General features: G+C 48.8%; 11 protein-coding genes across 11 annotated transcripts; 5 read left to right on the top strand and 6 right to left on the bottom strand.

Annotated features, from left to right (window-relative positions):
• Positions 1–53: 53 nt before the first annotated feature.
• On the bottom strand, positions 54–1,159 carry V8C40DRAFT_285714 (NAD(P)-binding protein). The gene has a single exon (XM_083222434.1). The coding sequence runs from the start codon at positions 1,096–1,098 to the stop codon at positions 175–177; it is 924 nt and encodes a 307-aa protein (XP_083066910.1). The 5' UTR covers positions 1,099–1,159; the 3' UTR covers positions 54–174.
• Positions 1,160–1,588: 429 nt separating this feature from the next.
• V8C40DRAFT_278890 (Zn(II)2Cys6 transcription factor domain-containing protein) lies at positions 1,589–2,924 on the top strand (the record flags this gene model as incomplete). The annotated part of the gene is made up of 2 exons (XM_083221129.1): positions 1,589–2,171; positions 2,236–2,924. The coding sequence occupies 2 exons, from the start codon at positions 1,589–1,591 to the stop codon at positions 2,922–2,924; spliced, it is 1,272 nt and encodes a 423-aa protein (XP_083066909.1).
• Positions 2,925–3,210: 286 nt separating this feature from the next.
• Positions 3,211–5,653, top strand: V8C40DRAFT_165601 (Zn(II)2Cys6 transcription factor domain-containing protein). The gene is made up of 3 exons (XM_083211533.1): positions 3,211–3,562; positions 3,714–4,682; positions 4,773–5,653. Exons 1-3 carry the CDS (start codon positions 3,497–3,499, stop codon positions 5,523–5,525), a joined length of 1,788 nt encoding a protein of 595 aa, XP_083066908.1. The 5' UTR covers positions 3,211–3,496; the 3' UTR covers positions 5,526–5,653.
• A 771-nt stretch (positions 5,654–6,424) lies between these two features.
• On the top strand, positions 6,425–7,840 carry V8C40DRAFT_285711 (uncharacterized protein; the record flags this gene model as incomplete). Its single annotated transcript, XM_083222433.1, has 1 exon — positions 6,425–7,840. The coding sequence occupies one exon, from the start codon at positions 6,425–6,427 to the stop codon at positions 7,838–7,840; it is 1,416 nt and encodes a 471-aa protein (XP_083066907.1).
• A 423-nt stretch (positions 7,841–8,263) lies between these two features.
• V8C40DRAFT_271711 (SDR family NAD(P)-dependent oxidoreductase) lies at positions 8,264–9,138 on the bottom strand (the record flags this gene model as incomplete). The annotated part of the gene is made up of 2 exons (XM_083220291.1): positions 8,264–8,442; positions 8,535–9,138. The coding sequence occupies 2 exons, from the start codon at positions 9,136–9,138 to the stop codon at positions 8,264–8,266; spliced, it is 783 nt and encodes a 260-aa protein (XP_083066906.1).
• Positions 9,139–10,043: 905 nt separating this feature from the next.
• V8C40DRAFT_285709 (aldehyde dehydrogenase family protein) lies at positions 10,044–11,823 on the bottom strand (the record flags this gene model as incomplete). The annotated part of the gene is made up of 6 exons (XM_083222432.1): positions 10,044–10,141; positions 10,203–11,154; positions 11,225–11,289; positions 11,346–11,493; positions 11,554–11,639; positions 11,703–11,823. The coding sequence occupies 6 exons, from the start codon at positions 11,821–11,823 to the stop codon at positions 10,044–10,046; spliced, it is 1,470 nt and encodes a 489-aa protein (XP_083066905.1).
• A 2,030-nt stretch (positions 11,824–13,853) lies between these two features.
• On the top strand, positions 13,854–15,736 carry V8C40DRAFT_271709 (DUF3176 domain-containing protein; the record flags this gene model as incomplete). Its single annotated transcript, XM_083220290.1, has 2 exons — positions 13,854–14,529; positions 14,577–15,736. The coding sequence occupies 2 exons, from the start codon at positions 13,854–13,856 to the stop codon at positions 15,734–15,736; spliced, it is 1,836 nt and encodes a 611-aa protein (XP_083066904.1).
• A 730-nt stretch (positions 15,737–16,466) lies between these two features.
• On the bottom strand, positions 16,467–18,885 carry V8C40DRAFT_278884 (nitrate assimilation regulatory protein nirA; the record flags this gene model as incomplete). The annotated part of the gene is made up of 6 exons (XM_083221128.1): positions 16,467–16,759; positions 16,790–17,073; positions 17,125–17,410; positions 17,583–17,822; positions 17,905–18,643; positions 18,691–18,885. 6 exons carry the CDS (start codon positions 18,883–18,885, stop codon positions 16,467–16,469), a joined length of 2,037 nt encoding a protein of 678 aa, XP_083066903.1.
• Positions 18,886–19,742: 857 nt separating this feature from the next.
• Positions 19,743–20,706, bottom strand: V8C40DRAFT_285703 (putative NAD dependent epimerase/dehydratase; the record flags this gene model as incomplete). Its single annotated transcript, XM_083222431.1, has 1 exon — positions 19,743–20,706. The coding sequence occupies exon 1, from the start codon at positions 20,697–20,699 to the stop codon at positions 19,743–19,745; it is 957 nt and encodes a 318-aa protein (XP_083066902.1). The 5' UTR covers positions 20,700–20,706.
• Positions 20,707–21,107: 401 nt separating this feature from the next.
• V8C40DRAFT_278882 (uncharacterized protein) lies at positions 21,108–21,449 on the top strand (the record flags this gene model as incomplete). The annotated part of the gene is made up of 1 exon (XM_083221127.1): positions 21,108–21,449. The coding sequence occupies one exon, from the start codon at positions 21,108–21,110 to the stop codon at positions 21,447–21,449; it is 342 nt and encodes a 113-aa protein (XP_083066901.1).
• Positions 21,450–21,943: 494 nt separating this feature from the next.
• Positions 21,944–23,957, bottom strand: V8C40DRAFT_259703 (general substrate transporter). The gene is made up of 5 exons (XM_083219030.1): positions 23,697–23,957; positions 23,594–23,628; positions 23,155–23,542; positions 22,221–23,091; positions 21,944–22,166 (listed from the first exon to the last, which is right to left on the bottom strand). Exons 1-5 carry the CDS (start codon positions 23,813–23,815, stop codon positions 22,023–22,025), a joined length of 1,557 nt encoding a protein of 518 aa, XP_083066900.1. The 5' UTR covers positions 23,816–23,957; the 3' UTR covers positions 21,944–22,022.
• Positions 23,958–24,139: the final 182 nt, after the last annotated feature.

The raw sequence follows: 24,139 nt of genomic DNA, 5'->3' as shown, positions 1-24,139 counted from the left end.
TGGTTCTAGCATATATTGACTTGACTCTTGCTAAATTGCTTGCGCCTGGAGAGGTTCATTTTTGGAACAAGGTTGCTGTCTTATGACAATTCTGTCATGCTGAATAGCAATACCCTCTATTGTTTCTATAAAGAACAAAGGCCTTAGGGCATCTGTACAAATAATTGGTTTGCTTTATGCCGCCCGTTGATAAGTCTTCTTGACAAAATCCTTGTTTCTCTCAAGGTATGCATCGAATGAGCTCAAGGGAACTCCCCAGCTTTGAACCTTCTCCATGTCCACGAATTGAACCATGTCACGCATTGCAAACTGTCCGAGAATGAAAGGGTTGCTCTTTTTCTCCTCGATAGAGGCATCTGACATATACTCGGCCTTCAGTTGTCGTCCAGCAGTGGCTGAGAGTCTTTCAAGAATCTGCTCAGGGCGAAGGAGCTCGTCGGCAAGCTCAATCTCTTGGCTGGTAAACTTGGTAGGGTTAAGAATTGCGGCAGATGTGAAGCGGCCAATGGTGTCCTCGTCTACCATGGGCAGCGTGGTCTCCTTCAGCAGAGCAGTATGCCATATTCCTGACTGCGGAAGGTCACCGTACATCATAACTTTGGGCGGCAAGTAGTTGGCCATGAAGTTGCCCGGCCGCAGTATGGTCCAGTAGTCGAAGCCCGCACCACGCACTTCCTTCTCGATGCTCTGTTTCGAGAGCAGCACTATAGCCATGACGCTGTCTGGGTCCCAGTGTTGAAGTTTCTCGGGGGCGTTGACGGCAAATCCACTGGAGTACAAGATGTGTTTTACTCCTGCATTCCGTGCAGCTGCGATGATGGATTTTGCCCAGCGTAGCTCGGCGGTCCAGTCATTGAAGTCGGGACTGAAGTTGAGAAAGGCAGCAGTGCAGCCAGCCAAGGCTCGTTCAAGAGCAGATATGTCGTCGAAATTTCCAGGGAAGAGCTTGGCGCCGAGGGCCTCGATAGATTGTGCTTGAGGCGAAGACGGGTCACGGACGAGGGCCGTTACTGCGACATTCTCGGAGAGAAGTCTGCGAGCAACGGCGCCGCCTTGTGTGCCGGTGATACCGCAAACGAAGACTTTTGGTTGAGCCATTGTGGTTGAGTCGTGTAAGAAATGTGAGTGGTATAAGATTTGCTTTGTCTCGGTAAATGGGTCGTCGTTGTGATGAACTCAGCCCATATCAGCCTTCTGGGTGAGACGCACGCTCACTATTATATTCATCGCAAAGACTATTATCTGAAGGATTGCCATGATGTAAAATATTGTGAATGTCTCCGCTGCGAAATTTCCTGAGATTAGCTTATGAATCGTCGTCTGTAGAGGATTCACTAGCTGGTGGGCGGAGCTCCGCCCGTGTCGAAAGCCGGTAGTAGATTCATATTTGTCGGCGGAATTCCGCCGAACCCACTTTAGACCATTAGCAGGCAGAAGCTCACAACTTTAATCTCATCCCTTACACTCACAACTTGCGACTCCGTACTCATCGGACTGCTCATCCAGACTCATCAATCAGGTGGCGGCGGGATTCCGGCGAGAGTTGTAGCTCATAGACCTGATATGCTCTCTGGAGTCTTAACCAACCATGTCCTTTACGGCCCGTGAGCGCTACAACCCACCACCTCGAAAGAAGAGTTGCGCGGCATGCATCAAGGCCAAGCGCCGCTGCGACTTTGCCGTCCCAGCGTGTTTGAGATGCTCGCAGCGTCAGATTCAGTGCGAGTATCCGTCACGTACGCCGCATGCCAAGGTCAAAGCCTCCAGTCGTGTTGCAATCGAGCCAGCGCCGTTGCAGGGCATGGCTGTTCCTGATGGCGCCTTGGACGATGACTGCACGGAGGGTGCCAAGCCAATGGCCTGCCATTTCGGACCTACTGCGACCATAGATGAAGAGGCCAGCCAGCAAAGCATGCATGGATTTCTCAGCGACCTTGCTGCTATCGACTACGGTGCTGAGAGTCATGGCTACGATGTTGTGCAGCAACCGTCGATGTTGACGGCGCCAGCCACCAAGGGACTTCATGATCGATTGACAGAGATTGTCGCAAGAAGACTACAGTTCTCTTTGGATCAGATCCAGAAAGCACCCAAGACCATGGTAATGGAGATGCAGACACCGTGGTCGCATCCACTGCTCTATGCCGACAGCATGCCACGTTCGATGCAAGGTACGAGAGCAGTTCTTTCACTCGTTATAGGATCTAACGCAACTAATAAGATTAATAAAAATAGACGCTCTTTCTTCTTGTGCACTTTATTTGGCAAAGAACCAAGCAAATACACCCGTCATTCTTCGTTGCATTGAGTCTCGAGTGCAGGATTTGTTGTGCGAGCCTTTACCAACAACACCGATAGACAGCCTCGCCCACACCCAAGCTCTGCTCCTCTACCACATTATCCGCCTCTTTGATGGGAACATCAGCGCTCGAGCATCAGGCGAGCGCACGATTCCAATCCTCGAAACCTCTGCAATTGGCCTCCTTGCGCACGTCATCTTCGACACCGAGGGAAACTGTTCAGACCGTTTCTCCGAGTGCTGTCTGGCCACACTCTCGGATCTCTGGAAAGACTGGATCTTCCAAGAGTCAGCACGGCGGACGCTCCTATTTACCTTTTTCTTTCTACAGGCATATCGCGTGCTCACAGGCAGCCAGAACCTGTACCAATGCGATGGACGCCTGGGCCTGTGTCACTCGTGGATGGTGTCAGAGCATCTGTGGCAGGCGGAGACAGCGTTGGATTTTAGGAACGCTTGGCGACAGAGGAATCACTTCCTCATCATTGACGGGCAATTCACCGCAATGCTAAGTGAAGCAAAGGCCGGTGATGTCGACCTATTTGGAAAGATGTTGTTATCCGCAGCCGTGGGTATTCCAGAGTTGGAAGCCTGGTTTGCTAGCCGGGGCGGCTCATTAAAATGACAGAGTGAAGACGGAGCTAGCATTCGGTACGACAGGACAGACCTCAATACCTGAAGAATGTAGAGTTGACTGTCTATATAAGACAGTTTATGTTGTCGGCACCTATTGGTACTACTACCAAGAGCGATGTACCATAAGCCGGAGACGAACAGGGGTACGTAACAGTGGGCGTCTTGTTGTTACGAAAGTGCTCGGGTTTGCACGGATCCGTGGATCTGTCAGCTACGAGAACACTGGAGGTCAAGACACTTACTCTGCAGCGCTAATATGAGCCCCATGGGGAAGCCGGCCATCCTAACGATTCTAGAGTTGGCGGATGGGCTATTATAGACCAGGCCATAAGTACAATTCGTCGCCCACACTAAAAGTTGTTACGCGGCCGGGATCGGCAATTTCAAGGGGCCCCTCCCTCTTCGTCAATTGCGCTGCAATAGAACCCTCTCAGCCACTCCTGATCCTTTTTCATCTCCTTTTTCCATTCACTCAGACAAAAAAGAAAATCACCAACGACAAGTCTACAAGACACAGCTTAACCAGTCTCCCGACAACGCTGGCTATCCACAGGAGGCGACATGCCGCCAAACTCACGTCCAGCTCGTAGCAGAGGCTGTAAGCAATGCTTACAACGGCACGTCAAAGTAAGTCTTGTGTTTCAACTGGTGACTGACAGACCACTCTATATATACTGTGGTTATGTTACACCCTGGCGCTCCTTGTCATTCATGATGCAAATCCTTCCAAGCTACACGCGTATGCATGCAAAGATTGACACATGCCTCTCTACGACAGTGTGATGAGCGCCTCTCTTGCTGCAGGCAATGCTCACGCTTAGGTCTCTCTTGCTCTGGACCCGTGCGTGGTACTGTATTCCTGGACATGACCAGCAAGATATTGAAACGCGAGAATGGTCGACGCGCCAAGACTGCAAAGTGCAGAACAAAATCGCCTACGCCTACCAATATTCAGGAGAGTAGCGAAAATCCAGACGACCGCTCCCCAGTTCGATCAGTTAGCGAGTCGCCTTGCCCGTCGACTACCAACGGATCTTCTTTAGCTGCCGTGTCACCCGCAGTTGAATCCCCAGCAATCCCGTTTCTAGAAACGCCAGAATATCTGGAAGAGACAGTCTTCCTTGACCCTGACTCAAACGACTTCAGCACACAGTCAGATCTTGACCAGGCTCTACTCGATATGGCCAACGCGCAAGAACAGCTTGTATTCCATCCATGGTTGGCTGACATTTGTAATAACGAATACCACCTTGTGGGCATATTCGTCGATTTAATTACAAGTTCCAGGCGTCCCCAGCGCTCATGGGTGTTTGAGCTACCCAACATCATGGCCACAACGAAGTCGCCGTCTGTCAAATTCTCCATTCGTGCAGCAGCTCTCATCTACTATGCCGTCTCAAATAGTGATAATGCTACTGCTATGGATGCACTTCACTGGTATCTTGCGGCTCTGGAGAGCTATCGCATGTCCATTCACGACTCAGGCCACAAGCGTTCTTGGGATACAAAAGCGCTAGGGAATAGTCCAACTGCCTCGTTGTCCTCTCCCTCGATAGATGAAGGTGGTCATTGCAACATGATCTATGTACCCATGATGTTTGCCTACTTTGAACAGATGCAAGGCGCCACTCCTGACGCAGGTCTGAAGCACCTCAAGATAACTTGCGATATACTTCAGGCCATCGGCCCACATGCCTGCTCTTTTGGGATCCAACATAAAATGTTTCGATCCGTTCGTTCTCTTGAGGTAAGAGTGCACCGCAACCCTTTTTTTTGTTCTTGATTTCCGCAGCTGCAGCGAAGATGCCTCCTCATAAACACTGACTCCCCACTGCAGGCTTTCCAAGCCATCCTCCGAAACAAGTCGGCAAAGTTTGCGACTGCTGACTGGAGCCAAGTGCCTTTTGCACAAGAGCCTAAGGCACCTTGGGATCGCATTGTTGATGTTGCCTTTGTATTTCTTCGCGAGGTTCACCTTCCTAAAGTTGACGAGCCGGCTTCGAATATTCGTGATGGAATTCGCGCTATTCAAGATTTGCCAAGGAAGCAAAAGTTGGAGATCGAAGTGGCAGTCAATGGTGTTATGATGGAGCTCGTGGCCTGGTGGAAAGAGTATGTTGGCGAGGATATCACAATTCCTCCCGTCGCTAGACCACTCAGTTTTGAGGACACATCGATATCAGCAGAGTCCTCGGCACTGGCCGTGTCGCAAGGTCCTTTCATCTACGGCGATACACACGCCGCCGGTGCCATAGCCCTCTTCAACGCTCTAACCATCATCACTCAGCACATTTTACTGCTTATCGCATTGTCGAAGCCTCTGCAGACTAACATTGGTGGACCACGTTCTACTGTGCTGGCCTTTCAATCATCTATATCTACCCAGGCATCATCCATCTTGCACGCTGCTCGATATATCCGGGAGACCAATTCCTATTGTGGCGATGCATCGCGAGTGATGTTCGCCGTCAAGGTCGTTGCATTGCTTGCACTGGAAGATGATCAGCGGGATCAGGCTCAAGTTATTGCTAATGATAGGCCAAGGCTTCCCTTACTAGCAGAGACCCAGGTTGAGATGGCAGCTCAGTGATCTCACAGTATCATATAGATGACATAAAAAAGGCTTTTGGGAGAATTTAAATACTGTGGATTCTTAACATGATGTTTCTCGATCGATATATGGAATACAAACATCCATCTGATTGTCATGTCGTGCAGCACAACATCTGAGAGAACCATAACTCTTAGCTACAAGAGCCTTGAATATATATTTACAGATATTATCAAGACCAAAGATAAGCTCTTCTTCGTAATCATTATACGTCAAGTATTACGCTTCCGATAGTATCCACATGTCCAAGATGGGGAATATAGAGTCGGAATTATGTAGTGTAAAAATCTAGGTCTGTAATTTAGGACAACGTACTCTTACCTTCTATTACATGAACGGGAAGATTCCCGTATATGGAGTATAAACTGTCTCTTGTCTATGATAGAGATGGAAGGCTGCAGAGCACCAGGCTGTAAACGAGGCGCTCCGCGATAGAGTGGCGACTTCTTCAGGAGAGATCTCCATTGTTCTTGGCTTACTGCAAAGATCGTGACGAATACCCAATATGGTAAATGGGCACTGAAGTATCTCATTGAACATTCGTATCTGATTGGTTTCCATGTCACCACGCAGTGGATCTCAGAGCCTAACTAATTGGCATTGGCGTTGCGCCAGGCGGAGCAAGCAAGCAACCTACAAACATCGCGAAAATTACCCAAATTGGCAATTTGTGAATTCCATGGGCGTGGACTCCTGTTTAATTTCGAGATGATCGATGATCGTTTGTCGTTGTCTGGCTGCATTATATTTAATTACTGCTTCATGAACCAAATATTCGAAGAAAAAAAATGCATGGTACAACAATTGCAATTGTCTCATTTTTGTCAGACAAGTAATATCTTTTTTTTTTTAATCGCGGGGTTCTCTTGGTATTGACCATGAAGCTCTTTGCATTATTCTGGCTCTTGCCAGTTGCTATGGCTTCAACTAGAGGACACCAATCGCCGGTCATACCCACCATTGAAGGACCAATCACAGGCGGCACTCATGGACACCCCTTCTCCGCCTGGGTTGGCGATATCTCAGACATCGGCTATGTGGAAGAAGAGTACTTTATTAGTGGTCAAGCGTTACGCTACAACGTAACTGGAAATCTTACTATCGACGGGAAATGGACTCTGGTTCCAATTGACCCCGCCAATTACAAGACACGCATTCTCGTCCGCCGCCCTGCGAAAGAGTCCGACTTCAACGGTGACGCCATTCTTGAGTGGATCAACGTTTCTGCAGGCTACGATCTCATGATATCTGATGGCCCTGGAGTGTACGACGCCGGTTATGCCTTTGTCGGTGTTTCTGCTCAAATAGTGGGAATCGTTGGCTACCAAAATGTCACTGGGATGGCACCTCTGGGACTGACTGAATGGGACCCGGAGCGCTATGGCAGTTTAAACGTGCCCGATGACAGATATTCGTACGACATTTATACGCAGGCAGCAAACCTACTCAAGTCGGGCCTGATTCCTGGCTTGAAAGCCAAGAATGTCATTGGCACGGGCGAATCTCAATCCGGTATCCGACTGAACGCTTACGCCAACGGCGTCCAACCCATTAGCAACGCCTTTGATGCTCTCATCCCTGTTATTTCTTTTGGCCAAGCTTCTGACTTCAGCCGACTGATTGGTGCCCCATACACCGGCACCACTGCCCTGGCACCAGCAGTACCAACGCGCATTCGCACAGACCTGAAGATACCTGTTCATCAGATCAACACGGAATCGGAGGCTCTGTATGTGTATGTGCAAGGATGTCGCCAGCCAGACACGACCTTGTATCGGTACTGGGAAAATACTGGTGGAGCCCACGCAAATCTGCTGGTATTACAAAGGACGGCCGCCTTAGCGATATCAGATCAGCTTCCGAACACAATCCCAGTCAACTCTGCCACGGCAGATCCCGTCAGCTGGCTACCACCGCTAGATGCCGCCTACCGACACGCATCTCGTTGGATCCGCACAGGAATTCCACCCCCAACTTTCCCGCTGATGGAAATTGGGCCTTCAGCATCCATGCCCCTCGGTGTTGACTACATCCGCGACAGCTATAACAACACGAAGGGCGGCGCTCGACAGCCAGAGATCACGGTGCCAATTGCCGCTTATAACGGAACATTCATAGGAGTGAGGACCAACTTCTCTGCTGAAACACTGAAGAGCTTGTACCCCACGAATAAGGACTACGTGACGAAAATGAAAGTCGCTTCAAGTGCGGCTGTGAAGAAAGGGCTGATTTTGAGTTACCAAGCAACCAATCTCGTGAATGCTGCAATTAATGCCAATGTACCCCCTTCTTAGTTGCATACTTAGTATACATCAGATACCATCAAGTTTAACTTCAATTGAAGTTCAAGACTTTGAAGCCACTAGTGAGAGTGAATATTCTGCAATACGATGGTTTTCTAGAAGTGAATGTCCGTAAATATCGAATGACGTAACTTGCTGTATCAAGATGAGTTATTCCAACCTAACTGCGTAGTATATATGAAGAAGTAGCTACAGCAGTCTCATCTCTCTTAACTCTTCTGTCCTCAACTCGGCTCCTGGCAGATGGCGACATGGGAAGAGCTGCAATAGCTACAACAAGAAGAAACGAAAGGAGATATATGTGCTACGATAAGGGCTCTAAAGCAGAGAAGTCTGCTTGTTCTATTTTACATCTCTTGGCGATACTCTGCCGGTCGCATTGCACCCCAGTGGCATAATTCGTATAGCTCAACCTCAATGCCCACTTCCGACTGGGAGTGAAACTCCAGAAATCTTTTTAGATTCGTCGCTGAGAAGGTAAACAATGGTTCGAGCAATATCCTCCGGCTCCAATATGTCATATCTCAGAGTTGCCACAATGCTTTTGGCGTCTCCAGGGAAGAATTGTGAAAGCATGGGGCTATTTGTGGCACCTGAATGTTTTCATGGAGTTAGGTGCTGGTCTCATCATATCTGACTGTGTTTTCAAGAACAGATAAAGGAAGCGTGGAAGTGGGCTAATTACCTGGAAGAACTGTATTGACGCGGATGCCAAAAGGTGCAACGTCTTTCGCGATACGAGCACCCAAAGATACAACAGCAGTTTTAGCCACGCCGTAGCTCAAACATGAAGGTCCACTACTCAAAGCCGCCATACTTGACACATTAACGATGGATCTCTCCGTTTTATCTCCTTTGTGACGCAGCGCTGTCATGACTCTCACTTGACTGCGTGTACAGTAGAAGACACCGTCCAAGTTGACTCCCATATGCAGACGCCATATGTCGTCGGATTCGCCCAGTAGGGTTGGTCCGGCTTCACTACTCTGCCGAGCAACTTGGGGTACGCCAGCTACATTGGCGGCACCGTCGAGTCGGCCGTACTTGTGTACGATGCTCGAAATCCACTCTTCCACAGCTGCTGACTTGGACACGTCGAGAGCGGACATGTCGACAGCAGTGTCGGGATTCTCGTCGCGAATCTCCTTGGTAGCTGATTCAAAGTTCTTCTTGTTCAAATCGCCAATGCAAACCGCGGCCGCTCCTCGTTTCGAAAGCAGCTTCGCGACAGCTAGGCCCATGCCCGAGGCGCCGCCGGTAATGGCAAAGACACGGGATGCGAAAGACATGATAGCTGTGATGATATTCTCCTAGTGCTCTTTGAGCCTTATCCAAGTGTGACTGTCCAGCTACGGTGACTTCACATTGTCGTGTTGGAGGTGGGATATAGGAAGGCTTATTAAGGATTTGGCAGGTTTACACTGGGTAACCAAGCCGAGATTGGCTGAATTAGTATTCACCTTGTATTACGTGGTACATAATGAGCCAACTATTTCTCCGATCAGGGTATAGACGCATTCTGTACATTGGGGAAATCTGGAGGGAAACTTGGCCTTCTGCTAGCGAAGCATGGTCATAGAACGCTAAATCAGGGAATCTTCCCGACAGAGATGTGTTGGACTTGGTTCCGCATAAGCTAAAGTTCACTAGAATTATTGTAACAAGTACTTTGGAATCCGGGGTAACGTGACTATGGGATTTCGCTCCGAAGGACAGAAGTTCGTCGTCCGAAATATGATTGGCAACGTCAGCGATCATCGCCAACATTACTACATCTTTGGCTTTCAATATTGACACGAAATACGATTTCCCTCACCTGCATCTCTGATTTTCATGAAGTTGATAGGAATTTGACGAAGAAGGAACATGCCCAATCCGGGCACGTTCCTTTGACTCATAGAGTCGAATACCCTTATGGCATGGTGCCTTACGTACAAATGGCAATGCTTTTTTTAACACAGACCGTGAATAATCTGTAATTACGAAAGATGGAAGAAATGATTTGGTTAAGATTCAGATTTTTGATACTCCCAACTACAGATATTAGCTACCGTTTTTTGACAGCCGAATACGCGTCGCCCTGTCCTTGGAATATGATCAATATGAGCCGATAACTCCCCATTCACTTCATCTCTCCAAGTGTCCTAAAGTCGATTGTTAGATTAATAACAGTTTTAGTGATAATCTGCATCTTTCAGCTCAGAGGGTTAGCCAGATACCTGATAAAAATTGACTTCGGCTCCGTATAAGCCATCAGCGCATATCGTGCGTTCTCGCGCCCTAAGCCACTATCTGATTCCCCAGTGCTATTAGAACTTGCTACTTTGCTGGAAAAGGAGAAGTTTCAACATACTTTTGGTTCCCCCAAATGGCATTTGGGGGCTCATATTCTCAGTCGTGTTGATTGAAACCGTGCCCGACTGGATTTTCGATGCTACTCGAAGCGCTCGGCTGATATCGTTGGTATGTATAAATGCGCCAAGCCCGTATTCCGTATCATTCGCCATTTCGATGGCCTGGGACTCTGTCTTGAATGTCTGGACAACGGCTACCGGCCCAAAGATCTCCTCATGCAGGATCCTCGCACCTGGCTTGGGATTGACGAAGACGGTAGGCTCCACATAGAGCCCCGGGTGTTGGCAAACCGACCCCCCAACGAAAACTTCGGCCTCTTGTTTCCCCAAATCAAGAAACTCAGCAACTCTCTTGTACTGTTGTACGTGAAATATGGGGCAGGATAACGTGGAGAGCTCCATTGGATCCGAGCCCAACGTTTTGGTATGCTCTTGAATCAGCCGCCTCAATGCGTGTAGGAATGTGGCCGATATATCCTCTTGAACAAGTATACGCGTCCCTAGGATGCATCCCTGGCCGTTGAAAGCCAGAAAATTAGAGGCAGCTCGGACGGCATTGTCCAAGTTGGCATCTCGGAAGATGACAACCGGTGACTTGCCGCCCAATTCCAGGGTCACCCGCTTCATGTTGGACTCAGTCGCTGCAATCTGAACCTTCTTGCCCGTAGCGACACTACCCGTGAAACTAATCTTCCGAATACGCTTATGAGTAGCGAGAGCATTTCCCACATCTGCGCCCCCGATCAAGACGTTGATGGCGCCGGCCGGTAATCTTGCTTCTGTGGCGAGTTCTGCCAGTCGCAACGATGACAAAGGGTTGAACTCGCTAGCCTTGACAATCATGACGTTCCCTGAGGCGAGCGCCGGCGCTACTTTCAAGGCGAAAAGAATCATGGGACTGTTGAAGGCTGTTATGGCAGCGCAAATACCAAGGGGCTCGTGGACGACCATCTGTGATTACTTAACACACAGGAACTTTCACGTCTCGAGTTCATCTGAGTATTGCTTGCTAGGGACTCACTTTAAGAAGTCCATCTTCTAATGGGTAACTGTCACCGCTCAACTTGTCTGTGTATCCTGCATAATCTTAAGATGGTCAAATTTGAAGTCTGAGGGAAAGCTTCTCACAAATCATCGCTTACATCGTAGTATGTTTGCAAGCTGAGGAGCCTCATAGCCAGAAGCAAATACCATTGGCTTTCCCGTAACAATGACCTCGAGATACGCGAGTTCTTCAGCATGAGACTCAATCAAGTCCGCGTATCGTAGTAAACAGTCACGACGTTTTTCCTATTTTACAGCTGTTATCTTCAATGTGACATTGGATTGATGGGAATTCATGTAACACACAGGTGAGAGTGCTTGCCACTCTTTCAAGCCCCTTTCTGCAGAATCCACAGAGAGCTCTACATCCTCCACAGCAGCCCATTGGAGATCTGTCAGGCTCAAAAAGAAGAATTAGAACGCGGTTGTTCTTTTCTGAATACAAAAGTACGAACCAGCCATCACTTGAGATCCATCAGTGGCTGAAGTAAGCTCATGTTTGTCCTTACAATGGGAGTCGACAAACTTCCCATGCAGAAACGGTTGACGTGGCAGTCGGAACTTGAATTGAGTCATGTTTAATGCCACAAATAGTGCGCAAAAAGAGATCAATATTAGGAGAAGTAAAGTTGAGGTTTTGAATGGCTGAATGAACTTCCTCATATCATGCCAGGTTGTCTCCCCCACACTGCCATGGGAATTTATATGCTGTGGCTGACCCTAAAGGAATACAACGCACAAAACGGTTCCAACAACCTGTTGCTCCGTAGCAAATCCTGAAAGAGTCATTTTACATTTTGTCTAGGCGTGTTTACCAACGCTTGACTTCATCAAAATCCGAGTTCTAAGCCTCTTATGCAGCTATCGTGACGACTGCCCGTTTGAGGTTAGACTAATCCTTACCTAAGCGACCAGATGGATGATCAAGCCTGGCCAATGGGAGACTGAGAATGCGATGCGGTAGACCAGCCCGATATTGAGCCGTTAGGTACCGCGCTCAACACCTGTGACCCCCCACACGTGACTCGGCCGAGAGATGACGACGCTTTTTGATGGACAATGAGCAGGCGCGCACAGGCCCAGATCTGTCTTAGTCATGCCGGCCATATCGATAAAGAGGTAGCCCATATCGATAACCAAAAAGCGACTGAGATCTTCTTCAGGAATGGCGCCCAAGCATTGCCAAAGCGAGCAAGCCAGCGTATTCGTACATGCTTGACGATGCATTCGCAGCCCAGGCCACTTACGATCTGGCACGTGGTGAACGTGTGTCCTGGTGCGTGAAATTGTACATGTACACTAGTCTTACGCCCCCACGGCGCTCCCCACATCATAAGTCCCAAAGTGCGCGCATTCCACGACTCGACCCCAGTTGCCCAGATACTTAGTAAATCAGTGCATCTATCTGCGATGCCGTTGTTCCTTTTGAGTTACGATCCACCACTGCTCCTTGACATCAAACTGCCACGGTATACGTAGTCTCAGAAAGTAGAGTTCTTAGAAGCTCATAGCATTGGACAAGGTGTTCCTAGGTGCCGAATTGCCGGGCAGTTCATCAAGGTCCGCATCATCACATGCTACCCTGTATCCTCATGGCCCACGTTAAACTAGAGCAATCTAGTTCAATTTATAGAGTGATTTACATGCAGATTTATGGAAAGCTCTTCAAAGGGGCATACGGCTTGCGAATTCATGGAACTATGATAAAGGCATAGAGTTGCTGTGTTAGGTGCAGGACTCGAAGCTGAGGTAGACTTCACACACACGACTACGTCTGCAAGTATTGTAAGTCCTGCGGGGAAGTCAACATACAGGGATAGGGAATCGAGGAAGATCTCCCCGTCGCGTTGCCCATCTTCTGCTTAGGAAAATAAAATACAAGATTCCATGCTGTCAGATGCTTGGCCATTCGTAGTTCTGTTGATCGACCTCTAGTTTAGTAGAGGAGGCGATACATCCCGGTGCATCATGATGTGTGTCAGACGTGCTCGGGCGCTGTTATGGCTTCCGCTGTTATGGCTGCCGCATCCATCTTGGTGCGAAAACCGACGCCCGCTTTCTTTTTCAGGAATAGTCCAAAAGCACCGGCTGTCGCTCTCCCGCCAATGGTTGTGCTGATACAGACGCCGTTTGTCTTGATTCGGAATTTTCGTGCGAGATCTTGCATAGTGTAGCCAAGGACGCGGATGCTCTATTTCCACCGGCACCGACTGTGTGGTGGATGTTACTATTATAAGCCATGTAGATGTCTCACAGCAGTTAGAGTTGGTACTGGTTCTTACGCAGCCATCATGCACACAGACCCTCGTGAATGCCTGATCGCCTGTTGTAGGATCAGTCGGCATTTCGCAAACTCCACCCACTTGCAGCGATAGTCAAGTCGCCTCTTCAAATTAATTATCTCCCTGGTCGGCCGAACCCCGTCATGACCTGTTCCTACATGCTTCTATTGCTTAAGTATGACAGCCAAATGCGCCGGCGGAGAATTATTGACAGGCTATATAGCGTGGTGGTGACCCCCGTAATCTATTTCTGTCTCTTTCCTGCTCTGATCACAACTACGTTGACATTTCGAAAACTCGTCTGTTAGAGCAAAAACTCTTACGATGTATAAGCCGACATTGTCAGAAAAAATAGACGATTCAAGACCAGACATTTACCAACCTGTACCCCTCGAGCCAGACGTCAGTGTCACGCCACCACTGGTTACAGACTTACCACACACAGAGAAAAGGGACCGCCACGGAATTCAGCATGCTCGTCTGGGGATCAAAGATGTCTTTGCCAAGTTGTGGCTGTGGGAGATTGTCTCATGCATCTTCAGTTTAGTCTGCTTGGCTGCTATCGTAATCGTTCTCAAGTACGAAGACGGGAGGCAATTGGACCAGTGGAGCCTGGAAATCTCACCAACTGCCGTAATTTCGTTTTTGGCCACGCTCGCAAAGGCATCATTCATGCTGGCAATCACTGAGATCCTAGGGCAACTCAAATGGCTTCACTTCAGTGGCCAACCCAGGCGTCTCGCCGATCTCAGTGTCTTTGATAGAGCGAGCCGGGGGCCTTGGGGCGGATTTGTCTTGATTCTACGCCAACATAGGCATTCCCTTCTTGCTTGCTTTGCGGCGCTGATCACCATTGCAGGGCTACTGATGGATCCATTCGTGCAGCTTGTTTTCAGCTTCCCTTCCCAGCTCGTGGTAGATTCAGGGCTGTTATCTACTTTCAGTGCAGCTCGCAATTACACGCCATCCAACTACCGTGGCGTTGCGGGTTTTGCGTTGTGTAAGTAAATTACTTGGTGGTACAATAGGTTACTGATTTATTTCCAGTGGGAAACATTGATCCGGCAATGAATGCAGCCATCATGCAGGGCATATATCTGGACAGCATTCAACCGACCATAACCTGCCCATCTGGGAACTGCACATGGACTGATATTCACACACTTGGAGTTTGCTCTTCGTGCCAGGACATCACGTCCAAACTAACCCGAAATTGCACCAATTCGCAGTTTGTCGATTTTCTGGAGGAAGTCAGTCCCAATATATCTCAGTGTGATTTCAAAACGCCACACAACCAGACTCTCATGACTGTATTTGCCACAGTTACCGGTGCAGAGGGAATATTCGGCACACAGTGGAATGCCAGCGCTTTATTCACTAACGCGGAGGCGGATGACGCTCCGGCGACTCTCATCAGCTTTGAAGCAGTTCAGGCACTGACGACGCCCAACTCAACCAGCGTGGATGTTCTGAGAGATCTACCTGTAGCAGGATGGTCCTGTACGCTTAGTCTCTGTGCAAAGACGTATCCCTTTATCAACGTCACGAATGGTGTGATCAATGTGACAGCGCCTAAAGAAGACACCCTGTTGTTTGCAAATACAATCCCACCTTACTTAACTCTGTATAGCAATACCTCTAGTTCCGTGGGCAACTACTCATTCCAAGAGGTCGACTTCGAGAACCTCAACAGTTACCTGTCGGTATTATTCTCTACTGGGTTCTTCAGTGAAGGCATCAACACAATAAATACGAATGCCTTGGTGTATCTCGACAACGCGCCCGAGGCACCACCAGTCGGCTCACGTCTAGGCCTTGAAGCAGACATAGACGCGGCTATGAACAGACTGGCATCTAGTATGACGGAGCCTATCCGAACGAGTCAGAACAGTACGGCAAATCCTGGCCAGACATTGGTAGAAAAGACATTTATTCACGTCAGCTGGGGCTGGTTGGCGCTGCCTATCGCCCTCGCCGTGCTGTCGTTTGTTCTAGTTATTGCAGCTATTGCCGTCACGCGGCAAAGTGGAGTGGAAGTGTGGAAAAACGAAGTACTGCCCTTGCTCTTTGCACAAATGAGAGGCTTCGAGGCAGAGGAAGTCGATATCGGTGGCGCGAGTGGAAACCGGATTCTGGAGGAGCGAGGGTTACGGCTACGCGCAAATTTGAGCCGCCCAGATGAGCTGGTATTTGCCAAGGGTGAATAGCTCGGTTCGACGTGGTATGTAACGCCTACATCCTAGCGAGTGCTCTTTGACGCTGATAATGCCCAGGAATACTGATTGTCGTTAGTGGAGCGACATTAAGAACACTTGGGACAACAGTGGTTACAATGACAATAGTGGACAACAGGTTCGATGGCGTTTAACCGTGTGCTGGTTGACTGCCTTTCAGATCCCCGCTGCGGAGCCTCGACTCTACCTTTATGTAAACCAAGGATGAATCATGTCGGAGAAAGCAAGGCAAAGGATTTAACAGCAACTGCCGCTACCCGCCTTGCATTTGCCGAGTATTGTGTGAGACTTGGTATATTATAAATCGAGGTCTTTTCACTGTCACGTTTTCCACGTCTTGCGAACGAAAGCTGCTGCGATCAAGGCCGAAGCTATGAGTCCTTTGACGAGGTCAACCATCGACGTCTTCGACATACATTCTTACGCCCATTGCACTGGTCGTCCACACCACCACTCCCGCAGCGTGAAATCGTTGTCAGCATCCAAAGGCCCAGCCACCATGGCCAACGTCTGAGCCATAAGTCCACGCAACCTATAAAGACGCATTTGTGCAGCGAGCTTCAGATTCAGCGTCTTCCTTACATTCTCTAAACAGGGAATGAAGGACAGGATTACTCTTGGCAGGTAGAACTAAATATCAATGCAGTTCCCCAATACACCGAGTCACCTGCCTGTATGCACTCGTGAAGAATCATGCAGAAGATCATGGGGTGTTGCTTAGGTCACTCGTTGAAGGCGATGCCGCCTCGACGATGGCCAGCTCCGAGTACTCTTTGATCAGACTGCCCAAACGCTGGTTTTGCGGATAGTCGGTCATATTGACAATATTGACTGGATATTGCGCCTGCACATGCCTTGCTCGAATCTGGGGTGTGCCGAAATCTTCGTTACACGCCGTTGTTAGTGATTGCAAGGCGTTCAAGTCGTCAGAGCCCATTTGGCCCTGGACAATATGAAACAGTGTAAAAGGCAGATAGTAACTCTGGCCTTGCTCCCCTAAGCCTTAAGCAGCAAGCATTAAAATACTGCGTGCCTCCTCTAGGGACGTCGAAGCTGGAAAGGAGGGAGTTGTTGAAGCAGCTAGCTGAGCGACGCCTATGAACGCCAACACTGTCAAGCAATGGGCCATGTATGCGTCGGCGTTTTCGAACCCGTGGCGGAGGTAATACAGTCTCACGATGGGCTCAAAGCTGATCCTAGACAAATGCAATTTCCATTGAACCCCGCCGCCGGACTGAGCAGGTATTTTTGCGTCACCATCTGGTGTGGTAACTTCGCAGAGGTTGATGACAATGTTGTGATAAGCGAGACTAAGGTGTTGTCAGTATTTAGCCGCTCGTGGACCTGAATGTATTACTCACTGCAGCTTCAGATGGAAGGGGAAAACAATTTCGGATGGCTTTAGAGACATTGGCAGCGACGATGACCACGACTCCAACGCTTCCAGATGGCCGGCTACCGACTCTCTGGGATCACGAGTACTGCCCCTTTCTCCTGCCTCGAATAAATCGACGGCTATTTGGGTAACAATAAGGCCTAGCTCACACTTGGCTTTAAAAAAGTGTGGGAAATTCATTTGGATGGGAGTTTGGCTCAAGGGATATTTCACCCAAATCTCCCCGTACCATTCAGGGTCCTCCTCTGGGTCTGGGAGAGGCGCTTTCGGAGGCGCTTTAAGCAAGGGACTTATAATGAAATGATAACACTGCAAGCTACAACAACGTTAATAATTTCTGAAGGCGTTCACGGCCCAAGGATTGTACTTGCTTCATCCAGAAGAATATAGACCAAGCTGTAAAGTCATAGCCCCTTTGCTTACGTCTGTTCTTGGAGGTTGGTCCTTCAAAAAGCTTCAAGTCATGAGCCATGGCGATAGCTTGGACACCATACGTCATTCCAATTTTATCCATGGAGTACATGTTGTACATGATGTTGATGACCATGCCTGCCTGGACTGTTGTGATGGAGCTCTTTTGACCCGCCTCCAGCTCCCACAGCCGCCTCGCTTCGGCAAAGAACCGATACCCGAGGCTGTGTGGATTCCAGTACTCCAAACGATCTGAAAAAGTGCGACAGCAGCTCTGTTAAAACATGTTAGCGCACCAGGCATGTAAACCAGCCAGATTGTCTAATGCGTAGACTCATGCATGCCTGTGTAAGCACAGCATTGACAAGAAGTGAGGAGCAAAACGTTGTGGAGCCAGACAGCATGTCTTCTAGGAAGAGATCCTTGTGAAAACAATTCAACCATGAAAATTCGTTGAAAAAATAAAGGCGAAGCAAATTCCTCATCAAATCATCATCGCTGCAGACAGTTGTCCATCTCGACGGCTTCACTGCGTCGAGCCTGGAGTCAACTATCTTGGCCGCAACGTACGGTTTGAGGTACTGTGGCCTGTGCTCGCCGCGACGTAATACCGAGGAAGAAGAAGAAGAAGATGGTGGGATGGACAGATCGGATTCTGGAGGCGCGAACGTGGCTTCGTATAATGACGAGCGGAGATACGGATTGTGCGGTGTCAAAAGTTGCAGAGGCATTTGCGAGCGATACGGTAAGACGTGGCGAAATCTAGTCTCGGGCGAGAGACGCATTTGGAGCAGTAAATCGCCTGTCTGAATCTGCCGCGCGATAGATTCGACGTCATGGCCTTGTCGCAGGCGACGCAGCACGGCCTCAACATCCCCCTGGTCTCGGAACCGGAGTGCATCAACCAGCCCCTGTAGGGAATCATGAGCTTGCTGAAGCTGCTGCATATTCTTCTCGAGGTCACTGTATTTCCGCTTCAGAGCTGAGCCTCTCGTTTCATCCGGTTCGGCGGTATAGATACAATCACGGCTGCGAGCGACGCAAAGGGAGCATTGGGGTCTGACGCCATCGCACTGTATCATGATGATTATCAGTTTCAACACCTCAACACACGCAAAACTTCTCTGGTCGGCGCTGGGGACTTGCTTGCCTTGGATTTGTGCCGGCGACATGCCTCACAAGCAACAGCCACCACGATGCGTCGCTTTCTTGGTAGAGCCCCACGGTCGGATGCGTCGCCAGAGGAATGACTGTTTTCATCTCTGCGCCGCGGCAGAAGCGGCCGTAGGGAAGCACGATGCGGGCGTGACTCCATCGCGAGGAGACGCGTCGAGGACGTGTAACGTAGGAGGGGCACAATATGCCTCCCTTGTGCCTCTAGGCATGGAGTAATCCAGAGTACTGTACGAGCACAGCCCGGATGTCTCCAGCTAGGTACGCCTTTGACGTTATGCAGGGATATGCAATAGTAAGGTAGCCTCGGTTTCGAATGAAAGAGGTGACGTCATGAACACAACACGCAAGGGGACTTTTAGGCGGCATGTCGCTGGTTTTGACTTGCTCTCAAGCTTCCGCCAGAGAAATCTTGCGAGTCTCGATAAAACTTCTGGCTCATGTTATGATACTAGGTAGTTTACAAGGCCGGATAATGAGGGGAGTCGGAGGTTGCTCCGGGGTAGTAATGAACCAATGGGCATGGACCTATTTTAGTTGTCAGTACTACCTACCTAGTAGGTATATCAGTACACGAGTCGTAGGTAGGTATAAGGTACTACAGCAATAAAATACTAGGTACCTACCCAGTAGGAATACTGATTGTCGTTAGTAGAGCGACAGTAAGAACGCTTGGGATTACAGTAAGTTGCAGTGACATAGTGGACAACAACTCCCATGGCATCTAATAATGTGCCAGTTGGCTGGCTCTCAGATCTCTTCTGCAAACTTCTGCAAAATCGTTCCGCCTGGACCCTATCCTTACATATAGGAAGAATAAGTTAGTTCGGAAGGAAAGCAGAGGATTTAACAGCAACTGTCACTGCTTACGTTATAATTGTCGAATATAGTGTGAGACTTAGTATTTTATTAATCGAGATCTTTTCATTATTACGTTTTCCATGTCTAGCGAACTAGAGTTGCTGCGACTAATGCCGAGGCTATGAGTCAAAACCTCTTCTACGAAGAGCTGCTCTTGAGGCTCTCAGCAACAGCGACATAGGAGCCAACAGCTATGTCCTCAAGGACTCCAACTTCCTTTGTCTTCCAGCCCAACTCCCTCACTGCTTTTGCACTAGAGGCTATATTCTCAAGACTAATGAATTTGCCGAGAAAAGGTCCCAGCTGCGCAATAGCTTCCTCTTCTGTCACGGACTGGACCGGAATTCCAAGCACCTCCGCCATCCCCTTTGCCAAACCGCCCACCGTCACGTAGTCGTCAGACGTGCAGTTGTATATACTGCTTGCAGGAGTTTGTTTCGCTACTAGCATGAACAAGTGTGCCGCGTCGTTGACGTGGACGGTAGAGGTTCGCCTTGATCCATCGCCAACGTATACGCTCGTGCCCCTCTGCAGGGCCAGACGCATGAAGAGTGCAACACCACTGCCACCATGGCCATAAACATAAGGTGCCAAGCGAATCGAATAAACACGAACGCCCTTGCTTTCTTGATCGAGTGCGTATTGCTCGCACTGGTATCGGCGATTGATCCCTTCGGTATTGATTGGACTTGTCTCGTCAGTCTCGTTATGCTCCGGATCTGGCTTGACTACTGCGGAGCCCGATGCTATGATGAGCGGTTTCATTGTTCCCTGGATGCCCTTGACGAAGGCATCAATAGCAAGGTTATGGTCGCGCACAACAGCGGAATAGTCTTCGTTGAAGCGCGCCCTCCACGTGTCGACTAAATGCATGACAATGTCGGCCTTGGCACTTTCGACGGTTAGCACGTCAAACGAGTCAATGGAACCGCGTACAGGCTCGGCACTAATGGCACGAAGCTTGTCGTCATTTTTTGCGGACCGAGAGAGCCCTCGAACGACGAAACCGTCTGCAATGGCTAGCTCGGTGATCTTGGAACCGATATAGCCTGAGGCACCGGTAATGAAGATGGTTTTTCTTTGAACTTGAGACATTGTGAAAACTGTCAGTGATACACCCTTTTAGCTGATGACAAGTGCGGGAAATGAAGCGTTTGTTGTCGAAAAGAGTATCTGGTGGCCATAAATCTCAACACCAGCCCATCCTGTTTTATATTGGTTCGGGCACGGAACCTTACGAGTAATCCATTGTTGAAATCTTTATTAACGGACGGAGATAGCAGTTTCCGTGCCCGGGACTTGTTCTGAGTTACCAAATAAATGTTGCAACCCCTGAACCGGAGATCTTGAACGCTCTGTGGGAAACTGTGAGATTGGTGCGCGAATGAACCACTAGCGATGGATGATGATCCTTGGCGTAGTGGGCGATGTTATTTACTTTGTTGCCCAATGAAGGGACGTTGTAAACGTAGGAAGGTTTAGCCTCGGTCATGACAGATCATAATGTCCGAGAACACAAGCGGCAGATCCGGCGATTACTGCCATATAACCGCGTTTACATCCGGGCCAGCTACATGTTTGAACTGTGTCTTTGGAGCGTATAGTCTAGGTACTAGGTATGTAACAAATGGCGGTATAAGTGAAGTGCACTTGAAAGATCATTGGCTCATTATCTCGCAGGCAATTGAGTACTGGATTCGAACGAAGCAATTCCTTGCTTCTAGCCATGGTACGAATTCCAACTATGCGTGGGCGAGCTATTCACATGATTCATCAAATTTTTTTTTTGGCGATATATCTTCTAGATTTGTGATTACGGGCTACATGTTGTTTGTGACGATGTAAGCTTGATTTTTAACCTGGCGGAGCAGAAGAGAGACATCATCGTTTGCGCTCCTTTTGCCTGCAATTTAGTGTTAGCCTAAAATACTCATGAAGAGTTTATACACTAAAGTGTATTACAAAAATTGTTTCCCCATCTTATTTTGTATTATTGTTATTATAATAAAATAAGTTTCATATGCTTTTTTTAATAGAAAATGGAAAATGTCCTTGTAAATTGGGACCAGCTAAGAGTATATACTTAACACGAACTTCCTGACGGAAACGGATCTCGCAACGATTCATCTGTCAAGATCGAGGAGGTGGAGGCGCAACGACAGTGGCCGCATTGTTACCAGAAGCACCATAACTGCTCATCAGCGCCAAACGCAAGTCGTCTCGCTATTCGGTTAGGCTCATTAAAATAAAATCTAATAGCAATTATTTTTCATAAGTATTTCAGTAGATTAGGAAGCAGTTAATTTAGAGGCATAAACCATTATTAATAACTATTTTTGGTCTCAGGCAATAAAGAACTCTGTAGCCTACTTATTATAGAATAACTTTCATAGGCTGCAATATTTATCTATGCGCTTATTATTCAACATGGCGGACCATCTGATCGGCGCCCATTTTATGAGCTTCCAACTCCTCCGCTTTGACTCGGCTAGCTTCAACGTCAATGGTATTTTGCTTCGACCCGAATACTTCTTCCATCTCTTCAAGGGATTTACCTGATGTCTGTCGGCAATCAATTAGTTGGCGGTCTACATGTATGCTGATTGTTAAACTTACCTCGCGAAGTATAAAGAAAGAATAAACCACCAGAGAGAAATTGAAGATTGAAAACATGAGGAATGTCTTCCAGCCGAGATTTTTGATAGCATGTGGCGTGATTTGTGAAAGCATGAAGTTGAACAGCCACTGTGCAGCAGCTCCGATTGCAATTCCAAATTCCCTAGTGCGAGTCGGGAAAATCTCACCCAGATAGAGCCAAGACACGGGGCCCCAGGACAAGTTGTAAGATGCGGCCTCGCAGTATACTATGATGATCGCGGCGATAGACGAGCCGGTTATATGACCAGTGGGTGGGGCCTTTGCAACAATGATGGCAATGATGAGCATTAGGATGCCCATCGCGGCCGCACCGCCCATGAAAGCTGTCTTTCGCCCAATCCTTCCGACAACAAAGATGCAGAAGACAGATACGGAGACAACTTTGACAACCCCGAAAAACCCCGTGACAAACAGAGAGGAGTTGCCCGCGCCGACAGCGGCGAAGATTTGTGGAGCATAATACGCAAGAGATGTGTTCCCAGTAAGCTGGACACCGAGCTGCATGGTGACAACGACGAAGACACGGAACCGATTTACTGGCAGCAGAAGCTCCTTCCACGAGATGCCTTCGGTAAGGCGGGACTCCTCGTCAAGACTAGAGCGGATCTCCTCAAATTCGGCTTGTACCTCAGGACTATCACCGCCGCGAATCCAGATAAGATTGGCCAAGGCCTCTTCGTTTCGTCCCTGCTTTGCTAGCCATCGGACAGATTCCTTCACGAGGAGCATACCCAGGCCGATGAGACCACCCGGAACGAGTTGCAGTCCAATAGGGATCTGCCATTGCAGGGTGCTGGACGGAACACGGGTCTGAACTGCGTAATTGATCCTATAGATAGGTATAAGCGCCGTACGCTCAGGCCTTTGAAACAGGGAGATTAGGGGGCCCTACCAGTAGCTGACACACACGCCAAGGGCAAAGAATAGCTGGAAGCAGGATCCAAGCTGACCACGCATGTTTTTGGGTGCCATTTCGGCAGAATACATAGGCACTAGGACGGTCGCGGCGCCCACGCCAAACCCGGAGATGACTCTACCGGCGTAGAAAGCACCGATGGAGTGTGTGTTGACGACCTGGAGGATTCCGCCGATGCAGAAGATGAACGAGGCTAGGACGATGGACATGCGTCGTCCGTAACGGGCAGTGAATGGCCAGATCAGAAAACAACCAAAGAACGCGCCAGCCTGAAGGATAGAGACACAGTTTGAGTTGATGCTTGTCGCCTCAGCCTTGGTATATCTGAAATCATTTTGAAAAGCCGATAGTGTCAAGACACCACCTAACAGAATCAACAAACTGGATTTGCAATAATGTGTCAAGGTTAACTAACCAACAATTCCAGTGTCATAAGCGAACAAAAAAGACCTGTAGTGGATTCGTAAGAGCGTCGTTCTCGAGCTTGTCTGAACTTGAGCCAGTGGATGAACACATACCCGATGCAGCAAAGCGACACAAGATAGATGGCACGGAAGTTGCCCAGCGAATAAGTAAAAACCATAATGTTCGTTTGAGAAGCAAATCTCCAGCTCAAGATGAACCCAGTTGATCGCATGGGAGATGGAGGGAGATATACAGCATCTTATTAGAATTTTAACTCTCGTCCCGTGGGGCCCCAGATTGTGTCATGGAGACCCCAGATTGTGTCAAATGGAGTCTATAATCTGGGGAATCTATACGGTTCAGGGGAGCCCGATATCCGAGTGGTTTACGGAACTCGCGCGACTCTGGCGCTTTCATTGACTTTAGCTTCGGAGATCTCGCCAGCCACTCACGGCACTCTATTCCACAAATGCCCCCGCTTGGGGCCGGCAAAGAACTAAACAGCTTCATCGGATATCGCGCGATATCCGACAGCATGTCCCTCTGGAAGCATTGG

The sequence above is a fragment of the Trichoderma camerunense genome (assembly GCF_050948025.1).
Source record: "Trichoderma camerunense strain CBS 138272 chromosome Unknown V8C40scaffold_40, whole genome shotgun sequence".
Taxonomy (NCBI): Eukaryota; Fungi; Ascomycota; class Sordariomycetes; order Hypocreales; family Hypocreaceae; genus Trichoderma; species Trichoderma camerunense.
The sequence above is the reverse complement of the archived record's forward strand: the minus strand, read 5'-3'. Positions and strand labels throughout refer to the sequence as shown.

What these genes read in the sequence shown, in the direction of transcription:
- V8C40DRAFT_285714 (XM_083222434.1), bottom strand. Translation starts at nt 1,098, where the DNA reads ATGGCTCAACCAAAAGTCTTCGTTTGCGGTATCACCGGCACACAAGGC.
- V8C40DRAFT_165601 (XM_083211533.1), top strand. Translation starts at nt 3,497, where the DNA reads ATGCCGCCAAACTCACGTCCAGCTCGTAGCAGAGGCTGTAAGCAATGC. An exon ending in GCTTACAACGGCACGTCAAA is followed by an intron (nt 3,563 to 3,713) that starts GTAAGTCTTGTG and finishes TCTCTACGACAG; the next exon opens with TGTGATGAGCGCCTCTCTTG. An exon ending in GATCCGTTCGTTCTCTTGAG is followed by an intron (nt 4,683 to 4,772) that starts GTAAGAGTGCAC and finishes TCCCCACTGCAG; the next exon opens with GCTTTCCAAGCCATCCTCCG.
- V8C40DRAFT_259703 (XM_083219030.1), bottom strand. Translation starts at nt 23,815, where the DNA reads ATGCGATCAACTGGGTTCATCTTGAGCTGGAGATTTGCTTCTCAAACG. An exon ending in GGCGTGTGTGTCAGCTACTG is followed by an intron (nt 23,092 to 23,154) that starts GTAGGGCCCCCT and finishes ACCTATCTATAG; the next exon opens with GATCAATTACGCAGTTCAGA. An exon ending in CTTTCTTTATACTTCGCGAG is followed by an intron (nt 22,167 to 22,220) that starts GTAAGTTTAACA and finishes GATTGCCGACAG; the next exon opens with ACATCAGGTAAATCCCTTGA.